This window comes from Artibeus jamaicensis, unplaced genomic scaffold (assembly GCF_021234435.1).
Source record: "Artibeus jamaicensis isolate MK-2021 breed Jamaican fruit bat unplaced genomic scaffold, CSHL_Jam_final contig_311, whole genome shotgun sequence".
In the NCBI taxonomy this organism is placed as follows: Eukaryota; Metazoa; Chordata; class Mammalia; order Chiroptera; family Phyllostomidae; genus Artibeus; species Artibeus jamaicensis.
Genome location: NW_026521717.1, coordinates 8,048,608 through 8,064,894, shown reverse-complemented (window position 1 = coordinate 8,064,894; position 16,287 = coordinate 8,048,608). Strand labels below are relative to the sequence as shown.

The following is a 16,287-nucleotide window of genomic DNA, read 5'->3' as shown; positions in this document are numbered from 1 at the left end:
AGACATTTTTATTTTTGACAGTGGGGTGTGAAATTCCTTACTATAACTGTATTGCTCCCAATATCTTTCTTGAAGTCCTCTAAGATTTTCTTTATGTATTTGGGTGCTCCTATGTTGAGTGCATTTATATTACAATGTTTATGTCTTCTTGATGGATTCTTTCCTTAAGTATTTTGAAGTGAATTTCTGGGTCTTTTTATATGGCTCTTTTTTTGAAGTCTATTTTGTCTTGTATAAATATTGCTATGCCAGCTTTTTTGTCTTGTTCATTTGCTTGAAATATGTGTTTCTAGCCCTTCACTTTCAGTCTGTGAAGGTATTTTGTTCTTAGCCGATTCTCTTATAAGCAGCATATGTGTGGGTTATGCTTTCTTATTTATTCAGCTATTCTATGTCTTTTGATTGAAGCATTTAATCATTTACATTTAAGGTTATTGCTGATAGGTACTTTTTCATTGCCATTTTTTGTAACTGTGTTCCTCTGTCTTTCACTGTTTTTCTTCCTGTTCTTAATGCAGACCCTTTAGCATCTCATGCAGAGCTGTTTTGAAGAAGGTATATTCTTTGAGGCTTCTTTTGTCTGGGAAGCTCCTTATTTGGCCTTCCATTTTAACTGAGAGAGAGTCTTGCTGAATCAAGTAGTCTTGGTTGCAGGCCTCTTGTTCTCATTTCTTAGAATATTTCTTGCCATTCCTGTCTGGCTTGGAGCATTTCCATTGAGAATTCAGCTGCTAGTCTTATCAGGGCTTCCCTGAATGTTACTTCCCCTTTTTCCCTCTGCCTTTAAGATTCTCTCTTTGTCCTGGAATTTTGTGATTTCAACAATGATGTGTCGAAGTGGACCTCTTTGGGCTCCTCTTGGTTGGGACTCTGTGTTTCCTGGATTTGTGTGACTTTTTCTCTGAGCTCTTTCAATTTTTAAATAAGACATTTTTTTTCCATAGGAGTCATTCCTATATTTCTATATTAGAACTACATAATTCTGTGTTTCATATGGTCTGCTTTGTTTCCAATGCTTTCTAATGTAGTGTTCATCTCATTTATTGAGTTTTTGAGCTCCATAATTTCTGTTTGTTCTTTAAAGCATTTCTTTTGCTCATTTATTATATTCCTTGAGATCATTAGCTTTTTTTGAGTTGCTTTTTATCTTGTTGACCTTTTCCCTAACTGCAATATTGAATTCTGTGTCATGTAAATCAGTCTTCCATATCTTTGAGATTGGTTTTTGGAGGTATTTTACTTTCTTCATGAGCTACCTTCTTCTGCTTATTCATAGTACTTGATGTATGGTTTTGCTGCCTGGACATTTGATACAGTGAATTTTCAAAATTTTTTAAGTTGTATTTTGCTTATAAGAATTCATCAGGTTGATAAGTGGAGATCTTTTGTGTTGTTGTTTTTAGGTAGATGATATTATGGTATCAATTTTTGTCTTCTTACCTAGTAAAACCTCCAGGATCTTTTTGGGATGCCTTGACCTTGGTTGTGGAAAACACCCCCTATTCCCCAAGTTGATGAGCATCCCTTCTGTCCAGGCAACTTTGGTTTCAGGGCACCATCTATATTGTGATGAGCCTCCAGGCCTATGAATTCTTGGTGCTGTCTCCTGTAGGCAGAAACAGCCAGTCATGCTGTGCTAGTCAAAGCATCTCTACTGCTTCCTTGGGGTTCTGCTTCTGCCAGGTTCCACTAAAAGTAGAGGTTAAATGAGGTTAAGAGGTGTTAGGTTTACAAGTCTCTGGTTTGCCTACTTGCAAGTGATGGCAGCCACTACTCAATGATAGCTGTCACTGAGTTTAGCTGTAATGGATGCTGGCTACTCAGACCAGAATATTTTCTTCTCCTCTATGTGAGGGCTGCATTCAACTTCATCATGGCTACTACATCAGCTGAGGACCCTCTCTTTGTCCTTTGCCCCACCCCACCTTCCTTACTCTTCAATATGCCCACCTTCAGATGTCTCACTATGAATTTCTCAGGCATTTTTGTGTGTTAAGCAGGTATCTTTTGCTGAATTATAGTTCTTCAACTTTTTGTAACTTAAAGAGGTCTTTTCACTGTACCATGATATTGACATCTCCTGTTGAGTGTATTAATTTAATATTCATGACACTTGACACAACTACTCTCTTAAAATTACAATATGGTACATCAATCACTCATATTTTAAAAACATGCTGGGTCAAAATACAGTTTCATTTTTATTTTTCTGAGGAAGTTCCATACTGTTTTCCATAGTGGCTGCACCAGTCTGCATTCCCACTAATGTGTAAGTGGAACCTAATCAACAAAACAAATAAGAAAACAAAAGATAACCAGAGACATTGAAATAAAAAACTAACTGACAGTAAACAGAGGGAAATGGGGAGAGGGATAGTGAGGGAAAATAGGAGAAGGGCAATCAAGGAACATGTGTAAAGGACACATGGACAAAGCCAAAAGGGTAGGTTCAAGGGTGGGGGTGGGGGTAGGTGCTGGGGTGAAAATGAAGACAACTGCACTTGAACAATAAAAATAAATAAATAATAAAAATAAGCAATCAAGTCTTTACAAAAATTAAAAAATACACACATGTTTATTTTTTATCACTTTGAATATTGTCTTTTCATTGCTTTTTTTAAATCTTAGATGATGTCACGACCTTAATCCATTATATTGAAAAATTGGTATTAAAAGACCATCTGAAATTGATGACATTTCCAATGGTAATAATTTTACTTTCATATTAGGCTTCAGAAGTCTCTAGAAACAGAAGTGGCTCTTTGTTGGCCAGGCCAGTTCACAGCCTAGTAGCTGCTATTCGAATCCAGCATCAACATGAGTCATTGCCGCTGGGTATGTATCTTGCTTTTTGAACCCTTGGATACCCAATAACTAATCTTATTTTCCATATTGTGAATCACTTAATATTGATGATTCTGTGGATTTTTTCTCCACTTTTATGATATAGTCTTCCCCTTTATCCCTTGCTCCCATTCTCCACTCTCCTGTGCCTCTTTTTATTTTCTCTTTCTTTTCACTTTGTCCTCTTTCATCCCTGACCTCTTTCTTCTCTACTGTCTTTCAGACACACACTTCTCCTCATATTTACTTCATTCATGAATTTGTTAGTTATAGCCAGGGAAGCATAGTTTAATGTGGTGATGAATTTAGTTGCTGTAAGGGGCAGTTTTTATTTTTTTTATTTTATTTATTTATTTATTTTAATTTTATTTAGTTATTTTTCAAGTACAGTTTTTTGTCTATTTTTCCCATCCCAGCCTCCCCCGCCCCTTGCTCCCCACCTCCCTCCCTTTTCCTCCCCCCTTAGTTCTCATCCCTGTGTCCTTCCTATTTGTTCCTCCAGCAGTTTTTAATTTAAACTGCCATTCTCTTGTGTTTATGGGGATAAGCTGACACAGTCTTCATTTCTAAACTCATTTGCCTCTTTCATAAAACATGCCATTGTATCAAGGGAAATTAGGTGACAGAGTCTGAATGGATTTGAAGAGTTCCATTGTCATGACTAGGAAATCAATCCGTGGCCACAGGTCATAAGGGTCAAGTGCTCAGAAAAATATTTTTGAATTCATAATCTTTTGCTTTAATAACTATGGCGAATGACAGAGAGAAGTTATATAAGGAAGAGAGTAGAACTCCCCTCATAGGAAAACTACTTTATTTTTCACCTGTTCACACAGGAATGTGTTAACACTTAGTTAAGTTTCTGGGATATTGGGATGATTAACTTAGATCTAGTTGGCTTTTGGTGTGACTGTTTAAAAATAATACTACTATTATATCACTGGAAACACCCTCAAGGCTTACATTTTTTATGAGTGTGCTACCTGCCCTTCAAACTTTTAAATTAATTCTGGTATTAAGCAACCCTCATCCAATCATCAGAGAAATCATCTGTGGTCTACAGATTCAACCACAACTTTGCACTTTTGTCTATTTCAGCATATAATGACAAGATTGTGGCATTTCTTCGCCAGCCAAACATTTTTGAAATGCTGCAGGAACGTCAACCAAGCTTGGCAAGAAACCATGCACTTAGGTAAGGGCTTCTCCTTCACCCCTATAATCCCAGATCTCTCCAGCTTTTTTTCAAGTGGGACAGCACCTATATGGAGAGCCAGTAGAACCTTGTGGTGCTTTTTGTCCATGCAATTAAATTATAACTCAAATACTCAAAATGAAGGGGTCAGGGTTTTCTAATGTTCTTAGAAATGTTACATTAAGCAATAGTCATTTTATTAAGTTACATATTACTCATATGATCCTAAAATGATTTCCATTGATTTTGAAGGAAACACAGAAATGGAACAAAATACTTTTAATTAAAAGTTATTTATGTAAAGCACCATATAAATTTTTAGTTTTGAAATATAAATATGTCCTATCATGTACCAGGGTCATTTTTGAACAAATATCTCTGAAACTCTGAATCAGCTGGAAGGAGTAGCAACAAAGTGATTTGGAAAGCATTATGCTAAGTAAAATAAACCAGGCAGTGAAAGACAAATGCCATATGATCTCACCTATAAGTGGAACCTAATCAACAAAACAAATGAGCAAGCAAAATACAACCAGAGACATTGAAATAAAGAACAAACTAACAGTAACCAGAAAGGAAGAGGAGAGATAATAGGGGAAGGGCCATCAAGGAACATGTACACAGGACACATGGCTAAAGTCAAAGCTGTTAGGTTTAGGGAGGAAGAGAGAGAGGGATGGGTGGGGTGGGTAGTCATGGTGGGGTGAAAATGAAGACAACAATAAAATACTTGAACAACAATAAATAAATTAAATAAATAAAAATATTTAATCTCTTCTTAAGAAGAGAGAAAACCTACAATAGAAAAGGCACAGAAAATGGAACATACAACATAAGGTGGTAGAATTAAATCTAAATACACAAGTAATAACTATATATATATGAAGAGAATGACTGGATATTAATAAACAAAAACTGAAAAAAGATAAAAAGATAATATATTTTCTCAACTTAAATCTCACTTTCTCATCAAAATATTCAAACACCTCTTTCCTTTAGTTTACTCTTCAGAATTTCAAAAGCTGAAGATGTAAGGAGTTTGAATTCTTGCTCACATAGGAACTACCAATAAAGCCAATGTTATTCAATTATTTACCCTCAGTCTTCTCATTAGTGAAATAGGACCACAGTATAGGCACCATTGGGATGCTTAAATGGGGATGTGTGTAAAATATCAGACAAAATGGGTGAGAATGCAGTCAATTAATGCCATTAATTCCTCACCTCCCATTTGGTGGTCTTTTGAGTCTTTCCGAAAACTGTAAAACTCTAAATAATTTCCTCAATAAATCACAAACATTGTAAAATAACCTCTTTGCTATTCAAATCCTTATTAATCCTGTCAAGATATATTAATTCCATTCTATCCCACCACCACACTTTAATTGATGCCTCTTTTCCCTATGCTTTTACCTGTGTAAATTAGAACCACCATCTTTCACATTGCTTATTGTCTCGATTCCTTCCTCTGTATTCATCTCCACATCTAAATATTTACCTCCTCACTTTTTCCTTTTTAATCATTCTGTTGACTTCTCTCCATCTTGGCCAATATTTGGATCATCACCATTTCACTCCTGAATTTTGAGGGGCTTCTTAGAAGATATAGCTTGTCACCCTATCAAAACCAGATTTAAATTTTATATAACAGATCAAAATGTGACTCTTCTGTCCCTCAAAACAGCTTCCATGGCTCTTATTCCATATGAAATAAATATTTCTAACCACAATTTCCATGGTCTCCAAAGTGTGGCCTTAACCTAACTCTCCATCTTGTGCTAGTTTTTATTCCTTCTGGTATTTTCCACCTCCATAAAAAATGCAGTGTTCTTTCCTAATTATGCTCTTTCTGTAATGGCTTCTATCCTACAGCCATCTCATTCTGCTTTAAAGGCTCAAATCAAATACAAAGATTTAGTGATCAAGGCAGGCTTTATTATTTTTGTGCCTTTCTTTAATAATTTTCTTTGTGTCTCTAAGATATTTCCCCACATCTCTTTTATTCTATTATGAACTTATGTCTCCCTACAATGCTATAAATTCTTTAGAGCAGGACCTTGTCTTTGTACCTACTCTGGTACCTCAGAACCTTGTGCTTTAATTTGAAGATACAAAACAACTTTTATAGTGAAAGAAATTCTTTAATATAAACAGTTGAGCTTCGGCATAGTATTGTGTCACTGCCACTTATTTTCATTCAGCTCTGCCCAAATTTCATAACTTTACCACAACAAGAAGTACCATACTCAGTCATACGGGTCATTTATTCATTGGCTGCTTTATTTTTCCACAATATATAATAATTTAAAGAAATTTCCAAGGAATTTTCAGAGGATTTATATTAATTGAAAAGTTTTCTGATCCAAGATAGTGAAGGAGTAAGTAGAAATTATATTAGCTTCCTCCCATGACCAATCTGGGGTTAAAACTAAATTGCAGAGAAATTATCCTGAACAACCAAGTGAACAGTAGCTTGAGAGAAACCTCAAACCAAGGGCAGACAGAAGAAACCACTTCACAACACCAAAACTGGTAGGAAGTGTGGAGGAAGGGTGAAATGGCTGGCCATGCTCTGGTAGGTTCCAGAGGGATATTTCAGTGAGCAGGGGGTTCCCCCTGACAAATTTTCAGTCTAAACCACAAGCTGGGTGTCCCAGTCTACAAAAACAGAGTCAAAAAAAGAACCCAGATAACATTCAGCTATGAAAAGCAGCAGGGCTTCTTTCCATCGTGGATAGAGAGCTGGGGACTGAAAGAGCCTCTTAAAGGGCAAATGCCCAAAATTTATTTTGTAGCCACTTACCCTTGGTTCCAGTGCAAGGAGGCCAGAGGGGACCAGAGATGCTTTATTAAGAGAGTATGGGGTTGGTGGCTCTTGGGAAAGAACTGAAGGAACAGCCACTAGGAACCTTATACTGAGACAGTCCCCATATTGTAGAATCCATCTTTCTCAGGCATAACACTCCTCTCCAAGTGGCATCAGCCTGAAGGGAAGCAATAACCCAGTCCACAGTAATTACCATGCCACATTTTCTGTTGTCCGAGCCAGACTGCTGATTAAAGCTTGAGGTTATATCACTGATCAGTTTAACAACTAAAGCAGAAAAAAACAAATAAGCAGCCAAAATGGGAAGACAAAGAGACAGATCCTAAGTGAAAGAACAAGAGAATTCTCCAGAAGAAGAACTAGATGAAATGGAAGCAAGCAATTTATCAGATTGAGACTTTAGACTAATGATTATACCAATACTCAACAACATGGGAAAAGACAAAAATATATATAAAAAGAAGTCAGAAAGAGAACATAATATCTGAAATTAATAATATACTGGAAGGAAAAAACAGTAGGGTAGATGAAGCAGATCATACCAGTGATTTGGGAGACAGGGTAGGAAAAAAACCCAGGTAGCAAAGAGAAAAAAGAATTTAACAAAATCAGGAGAGCTGGAGACACATTTTGGACAACATGAAGCATAACAACATCTACATAATGGGAATACCAGAAACAGAAGAGAGCCAAGCAAGGGATTGCGAACCTATTTGAAGAAATAATGACTAAAACATTCCCAAATCTAGTGAAGGAGAGAGACACAAAAGCAGAGGAATCTCAAACACTCCCAAACAACTTGGACCCATAGAGTCTATACCAAAGCACATCATAATTAAAATAACAAGTCTTGAAGACAAGAATAGAACCCCAAAAGCTGAAAGAGAAAAACAGGTAGTTATCCATAAGGGAGCATCAATTATATTGGCATCTGATTACTCAACAAAAGCATTTCAGGCCAGAGGGAAGTGGCATGAAATATTCAACAACATAAAAGGCAAGGACCTATAACCAAGGCTACTTTACCCATCAAGACTATAATTTGAAATTGAAAGAGAAATAAGTAGCTTCCCAGAGAGAAAAAGCTCAAGAAGTTTTTTAACACCAAAGTAGAACTGCAACAAATTGTTAAAGGGTTTGCTTTAAGAAGAAAATGAAAAAGAGAAAAAAAACAGAAAAATAGTCTAACAATGAAATGGCAATAAATATGTATCTATAATTAATCAGCTTAAATGTACATGGCTCAAATGTTCCAACCAAAAGACAAAGGGAAGCTGAATGAATAAGAAAACAAGACCCACATATATGCTTTCTTCCTTGTCAGATAGAACGATACACACAGACTAAAAGGAGAAGGACAGAAAAAGTTATTTCATGCAAATGGAAAGGAAAAAGAGCTGGGGTAGCTGTATTTATATCTGACAAAATAGACTTAAACTAAGGTTATAGTAAGAGACAAAGAAGAACATTGCATAATGATAGAGAGAACAAACATACCAAAAAAAGGATACAACCCTAGTAAACATTTATACATCCAACATAACACCTAAATATGTGAAGCTAAACTTCATGGACATAATGGAAAAGATTAAAAAATACAATCATAGTATGTAATTTTAACACCACATTGACTTCATTAGATAGATTTTCTAGACATGAAATCAACAAGGAGACCGTGACTTTAAGTGACACACTAGATCACATGGATTTAATTGATATCTACAGAGCATTTCATCCCAAAGCAACAAAATATACAGTTTTCAAGTGCACATGGAACATTTTATAAGATATGCAAAATGTTACAGCACAAAATAGGTCTCAATAAATTTAGGAAGATTGAAATCATATCAAACAAATCTCTGACCACAATGCTACAAAACTAGAAATTAATCACAAGAAGAACACCAAAAATTACACAAAGCCATGAAGGAATATGGTGACAGAGTAGGAGGGAGCAGACTCTACTTCCCCCTACACATAGGAGAAAAACCTAGCCAATCTACGGAGGAACAGAGCACACAGCCAACAGTACCCCAGCAAATATGAAAATCAGAGACCAAAAATTGTAGCAGACACTGAAAAACTGGATAGTAAGGAGAGTGCATCAGGACAATAAGGTCCCAGGAACCAGCTTGGGGACCAGGGCAGGTGTAGCCTCAGGCCCCTCCTTCAGAGCCATGGGCCTGCCACAGGGTCCTTGGGAGAGAGCCTGATCAACTGCTCCCTCCCTCCCTGGCCAAACAAGGTTTAAGCAGCACCTGGAGAGACCTGGTTGCTTGAAGTCTCAGAGAGGGGAATAAGGACAAAGAGGAAAACACACAGGGGCTGTGATCACCCCCAGAGTCTGTGGATTCCGGTTGGGGAGAGTTAAGAGTTGCACAGTGATGGGCATTGACCCCAATAGTCACCAGTGTAGCTGAAGAATTGGGCTGTACAGATCAGCAGGCTTGAGTAGGAGAAATTTCTAAAAAAGAAAAACTGTTCGGGGAATTCTTCTACAACAGCCACTCGGCCTCCACCCCACCCCAGGCAGCGATCCTGAGGTCATGTGGAAGGCTGCACTGTAGGTCCTGTGCACCGCAGTAGCACAAGGAATGGATTAAGGCAGCCTGGATAAATGCAACCGCGCACACCCTATCCCACAGCAGTAACCCCTGGGAAAGAACTTCTGAGGAAGACCTGGACCCAACACCAGAGAGGGAGCAGAGAGAGGCATCAGACTAGCTCTAGGGACCCTGCATGCAAGACTGGCTGAGTAAACATTGGGAAGGGAGAAAAGCCATACAAATTCCCCCTCAGCCTGCTACAGCCAACAAGACAAGAAAAACTGGTTTGGTCAGTTTGAAATCAACAAGAGGTTTTTTTTAAATAATATTTTATTCTTTAAATTTTTACTGTTGTTTTATCTTTCAATACCTTTTCCCTCTTTCTTTTTTAATTAATTTTATTTAGTTATTTTTCAAGTACAGTTTTTTGTCTATTTCTTCCACCCCGCCCCCCCCCCGTTCCCCACCTCCCTTCCATTTCCAACCTCCTTAGTTCTTCTCCCTCTGTCCTTCCTATTTGTTCCTCCAAATCCCTCACCTTTTTTCCCCTTAAATTCCCTTCCCTCTCCCCTCTTGTCACTGTCCATTTGTTCTCTATTTCAGTGTCTTTGTTTTTATTCAGCTTGCTTGTTTGTTTTGTTGTTTAACTTCCTGTTAAAGGTGAGATCATATGGTATTTGTCTTTCACCACCTGGCCTATTTCACTCAGCATAATGCTTTCCAGTTCCAACCATATTGTTGCAAAGGGTGGTAGCTCCTTCTTTCTCTCTGCTGCATAAAATTCCATTGTGTATATGTACCACAATTTCCTTATCCATTCATTTACTGCTGGGTACCTAGGTTGCTTCCAACTCTTGGCTATTGTAAATTTTGCTGCTATGAACATTGTGGTTTTCAAAGAACATAGGTTCTTTGAAATTGATGTTTTAGGATTCTTAGGATATAATCCTAGCAGTGGAATTGCTGGGTCAAAAGGCAGGTCGATTTTTATTTTTCTGAGGAAATTCCATATTCTTTTTCATAATGGTTGTACCAGTCTGCAATCCCTCCAACAGTGAACTAAGGTCCCATGTTCCCCACAACCTCTCCAACATTTGTTGTTTGTTGCTTTGCTTATGACAGCCATTCTGACCAGTGTAAAGTGGTATCCCATTGTGGTTTTAATTTGCATCTCTCTGATAGCTAACGATATTGAGCATCTTTTCATGTGCCTCTGGATGTTCTGTATGTCCTCCTTGGAAAGGTGTCTGTTCAAGTCCTTTGCCCATTTTTTCATTGGGTTGGTTGTCTTCTTAGAGTGGAGTTCTGTAAGTTCTTTGTATATTTTAAAGATTAAACCTTTGTCTGAGGTATCCTTGGCAAATATGTTTTACCATACAGTTGGTTGTCTTGCTAATTTAATATTGTTTTCTTTAGCCATGCAGAAGCTTTTTATTTTGATGAGATCCCATTTGTTTATTCTTTCCTTTGTATTTCTTGCTATAGGGGATATATTGGTAAAAATGTTGCTGCATGAAATATCTGAGATTTTCTTCCCAATGTTCTCCTCTAGGACTTTAATGGTTTCACGGCTTACATTTAAGTCTTTTATCCACCTTGAATTTATTTTGGTATATGGTGTAAGTTGGTGCTCAAGTTTCATTTTTTTGCACGTAGCTGTCCAGTTCTCCCAACACCATTTGTTGAAGAGGCTATCTTTACTTCATTTTATGTTACTGCCCCCTTTGTCGAATATTAATTGACTTTAGAGAGTTGGGTTGATTTCTGGGCTCTCCGTTCTAATCCATTGGTCAATGTGCCTGTTTTTATGCCAGTACCAGGCTGTTTTGATTACAGTGGCCTTGTAATACAGTTTGATATCAGGTATTATGATCCCTCCTACTGTGGTCTTCTTTCTCAAAAGAGCAGCTGCTATTTGGGCTCGTTTCTGGTTCCATATAAATTTTTAAAGTGTTTGTTCTATGTCTGTGAAAAATGCCATTGGTACTTTAATAGGTATTGCATTGAATCTGAATATTGCTTTGGGTAGTATGGACATTTTGATGATGTTAATTCTTCGAATCCATGAAAAAGGTATATGTTTCCATTTTTTTGTGTCTTTCTTGATTTCTTTCTTCAGGGCTGTGTAGTTTTCTGCATATAGGTCTTTTACCTCCTTGGTTATGTTTATTCCCAGATATTTTATTTTTCTTTTGCTATATCAAATGGGATTTTTTCCTTGATTTCTGCTTCTGCTGATTCATTGCTAGTATACAAAAATGCCTTTGATTTCTGGATATTGACTTTGTCTCCTACTGTTTTGCCAAATTCATTAATTAGTTTGGGCACTTTTTGGGTAGAGTCTATAGGATTTTCCATGTACACTATCATGTCATCTGCAAACAGTGACAGTTTTGTTTCCTCATTTCTGTTTGGATGCCTTTTATTTCCTTTTCTTCCCTGATCGCTGTGGCTAAAAATTATGATACTATATTACACAGAAGTGCTGAAAGTTGACATCCTTGTCTTGTTCCTGGTCTTAGTGGAAAAGCTTTTAGTTTTTTTCCCATTGAGTATGATATTGGCTGTAGGTCTCTCATATATGGCCTTTATTATATTGAGGAATGCTCCCTGTATTCCGACTTTGCTGAGTGTTTTTATCATAAATGGGTGTTGCATCTATTGATATGATCATGTGGTTTTTGTCTTTGCTTTTGTTTATGTGATGTATTACATTTACTGATTTGAGAGTATTGAACCATCCTTGCATACCTGGGATGATTCCCACTTGGTCATGGTGTATGATCTTTTTGATATATTGTTGGATGTGATTTGCCAATATTTTGTTGAGGATTTTATCATCTATGTTCATCAGCGATATTGGCCTGGAATTTTCTTTGTTGTGTGTTTATCTGGTTTTGGAATTAGGATGATGCTGGCTTCATAAAAAGAATTTGGGAGTTTTCAATCCTTCTGGATTTTTTGGAATAGTCTGTGGAGAATAGGGGTTAGCTCTTCCTTAAATGCTTTGTAGAATTCTGTGAAACCATCTCTTCCAGGGCTTTTGTGTGATGGGAGCTTTTTGATTACTGCTTCAATTTCTTTAGCTGTTATTGGTGTGTTTAGATTTTCTGCTTCTTTTTCACTGAGTTTTGGAAGATTGTATTTTTCAGAAATGTGTCCATTTCCCCTAGGTTTTCAAATTTCTCGGCATACAGTTCTTCATAGTAATTTCTTACCATTCCTTCTATTTCTGTGGTATCAGTTGTAATCTCTCCTCTATCATTTCTGATTGTGTTCAATTTTATCCACTCTCTTCTCTTCTCGATGAGCGTACTTAAAGGCTTGTCTATTTTGTTTATCTTCTCAAAGAACCAACTGCTGGATTTATTGATCCTTAGAATTGTGCTTTTAGTTTCTATGTCATTTAATTCTGCTCTAATCTTGGTTATTTCCTTCCTTCTGCTTGCTCTGGGTTATCTTTGTTGTTGTTCCTTGAGTTCTTGCAGGCTTAGGGTTAGGTTGTTTGTTTGAAATGTTTCTATCTTCTTTAGGTAGGTCTGTATTGCTATAAACTTCCCTCTCAGGACTGCCTGGGCTATTTCCCATAACTTTGGGGTTCTTGTGAGATCATTTTCATTTGTTTCCAGAAACATTTTGATTTCTTCCCTAATTTCATTCTTGACCCATTCATTGTTTAATAGCATACCATACAGTCTCCATGATATTGGGTGCTTTTTTTTTTTCCTTTGGGGTTGGATTCCAATTTCAGTCCCTTGTGGTCAGAGAAGATGCTTGGTATGATTTCAATTGTCTTGAATTCTTTGAGGCTATTTTGTGCACTGTCATGTGATCTTTGAAAATGTTCCATGTGCATTTGAAAAGAATGTGTATTTAGCTTCTTTGGGATGAAGGACTCTATATATATCAGTTACCTCCATTTCATCTAGGTTGTTGTTTAATGCCGCAATGTCTTTTTTGATATTTTGTTTCAAAGATCTTTCCATTTTTGATAGTGGGCTGTTAAAATTGCCTACTATAATTGTTGCTGTCATATCTTTCTTGAAGTCCTCTAAGATTTTCTTAATATATTTGGGTGCCCCTATGTTTGCTGCATATATGTTTACAATGTTAATGTCTTCTTGGTGGATTCTTCCCTTGAGTATAATGAAGTGACCTTCTGGGTCTCTCTTTATGGCCCTCTTTTTGAAGTCTATTTTGTGTGATATGAGAATTGCTACCCCAGCATTTTTTTTCTTGTCCGTTTGCTTGGGAAACTTGTTTCCAGCCTTTCACTTTCAGTCCGATAGTCTTTTGTCCTGAGGTGGGTCTCTTGTAGGCAGCATATGTGTTGGTCATACATTCTTATCCATTCAGCTATTCTATGTCTTTTGAATGGAGCATTTAATCCATTTACATATAAAGTTATTACTGATAGGTACTTATTCATTGCCATTTTTGTACCTGTGTTCCTTTCTGTCTGTCTCTTTTCCTTCCTTCCTTTAAAGCAGTCCTTTTAGTATTTCTTGTAGAGCTGGTTTGCTGGAGGCGTATTCTTTTAGGCTTCTTTTGTCTTGGAAGCTCTTTATTTGGCCTTCTATCTTGATTGAGAGCCTTGCTGGGTAAAGTAGCCTTGGTTGTAGTCCTCTGATTCTCATTACTTGGAATATTTGTTGCCATTCTCTTCTTGCTTGGAGTGTTTCCATTGAGAAGTCAGTAGCTAACCTTATTGGGGCTCCCTTGTATGTTACTTCCTTTTTCTCCCTTGCTGCCTTAAGATTCTCCCTTTGTCTTGGAATTTTGCCACTTTGATGATGATGTGTCTTGAAGTGGACCTCCTTGGGTTCCTCTTGATTGGGACTCTTTGTGATTCCTGGATTTGTGTGACTTTTTCTCTTATCAAATTAGGGAAATTTTCTCTCATTACTCTTTCAAATACATTTTCTATCCCTTGTTCTTCTTCTTCTCCTTCTGGTATTCCTATTATTCGGATATTGTTACATTTCATATTGTCTTGCATTTCTCTTAATCCCTCTTCATTCTTTCTGAGCCTCTTTTCATTTGCTTGCTCTTTCTGTGAGATGCTTTCTACCTTGTCCTCCAACTTGCTTATCTGATCCTCCGTCTCATCTACCCTACTTTTGGAACTTTCTACTGTGTTCTTCAATTCGGAAATTGTATTCTTCATTTCCTCTTGTCCCTTGCTGATATTTTCTATTTTCTTTTCCATGTTCATGTAGTTTGCAGACAGATTATTGTAGTTCCCCTGTAGTTTCTGAGAGCTCATTTTGAGTTCTTTGAACTTAGTAATAACCAGTGCTTTGAATTCACTATCTGATAGTTGATTAGCCTCTATTTCATCTAACATTCTGTCTGAAGTTTCTGCTTTTTCTTTTGTTTGGGGATTATTTCTTTGTCTTCCCATTGTTTGAGACTCTTCTTGTTAATCTCAGCTTCTAAAATCGAACTGCTCTGACTCCCTGGGTTTATGGTGTGAACTTCTGTGGTATGATACCTGTGAAGTTCGGTGGTACAAAGTCCTTCAGGTATCTTGATGTTGTCCGTCTCCACCTACTTTCAGGCTGGTCCTCTCACTTGTCCCCAAGCTGGTTGCCTACCACTGCTGTGTGTCCCAGCTCCCGTAGCTGACTCCATGCAGACCAGGCCTGTTGTTATGGCAGTGGAACAGGGGCAAAGAGTGTCCCGGCTCCTGTACCTGACTCCTCAGCATTTAGTCCCCTCACTATGGCAGCGGAACAGGGGCCGAGAATATCCCAGCTCCCATAGTTGACTCCTCTGGCACGGAGGTCTGTCACAGGGGCTTAGAGTGTCCAGCTCCTGTAGCTAACTCCCCAGTACCCAAGCCCAGCTCTATGGCTGTGGCACAGGGGCCTACAGTGTCCCGGCTCCCGTAGCTTACTCCTCTGGCAACCAGGTCGGTCACAGGGTCTTGGAGTGTCTGGTTCCGTACCTGACTCCCGGCTCCCAGGACCACTGCTATGGCGGTGGCACAGGGGCTGCGTGTGTGCCAGCTCCCTTAGCTGACTCTGCCGCCATCTGGTGTTTCAGCATCTGTCACAATCTCTGGTCTTTTAATTTAATAAATGCTGGGTAACCGATGGTTTATTGTGCTGCTTCTCTATAGATCTGCCAGGATTTTCACCCACAAGTACGGGAGCTAGAATCCGCTCAGTCCTACTCCGTCGCCATCTTCCCAGCATCCTCCTCCCTCTCTTTCCTCCTTACTTGTTTTATTCCTTCCTCTTTTCTTTCCAATTTTATCTCTTCTTCATCCCTTCTCCTGCCTTATATTTTAACTTTTAAAAATATCCACAAGTGAGACCAAAAAAACCTGGAGCTGCGAAAAGACCAGAGCTGAACCCAAAGAGGGGGCATCCCAACAATTGAGAGTTAGACGAATTTCACTTTTCTATTATAGAGGACCTGCAAGTTACTGCATACTTGTACTGTTATTTTTTCATTTTTCTTACATCTTTTATTTTAATATAATTTTGCATTCCTCCTCTTACTGTATAGTCTTCTTTGCTTGGCTATATTGTATCATTTGACAAGTTTCCCCTGTTCTCTCTTTCACAGTGCATTGCTAATTTATTGTCCTTCACGTCACTTGTATCCCTTTGGTACACTACTCAAGAACCTATACTCCTTATTCTTATTATTGAGATCCCATTGATTCTATCATATGACTGTTGCTCTAATATTATTGTAAATAATAGGTGTTCCATACAATTGTGAATACTTCACAACACCCCTCCAGATCTTAGCCCACTTCACAGTTTCCTGAAATCTATTACTATTGTGGTTAACTCTATTCTCTCACACACTACACCCATTTACTATCCTTTATTCTCACCTTATCTCAGAATCTGACCTCC

The 16,287-nt window shown here is 37.8% G+C and overlaps 1 protein-coding gene across 1 annotated transcript in view; it reads left to right on the top strand.

Moving 5' to 3' along the window:
• HECW1 (HECT, C2 and WW domain containing E3 ubiquitin protein ligase 1) overlaps positions 1 to 16,287 on the top strand; it is a 675,231-nt gene that overhangs the window by 472,661 nt on the left and 186,283 nt on the right. The window contains exons 16-17 of the mRNA XM_053662971.1: positions 2,730 to 2,835; positions 3,943 to 4,039. Of these exons, the coding sequence (XP_053518946.1) occupies positions 2,730 to 2,835; positions 3,943 to 4,039 (203 nt within the window). The remainder of the gene's footprint in view (positions 1 to 2,729; positions 2,836 to 3,942; positions 4,040 to 16,287) is intronic.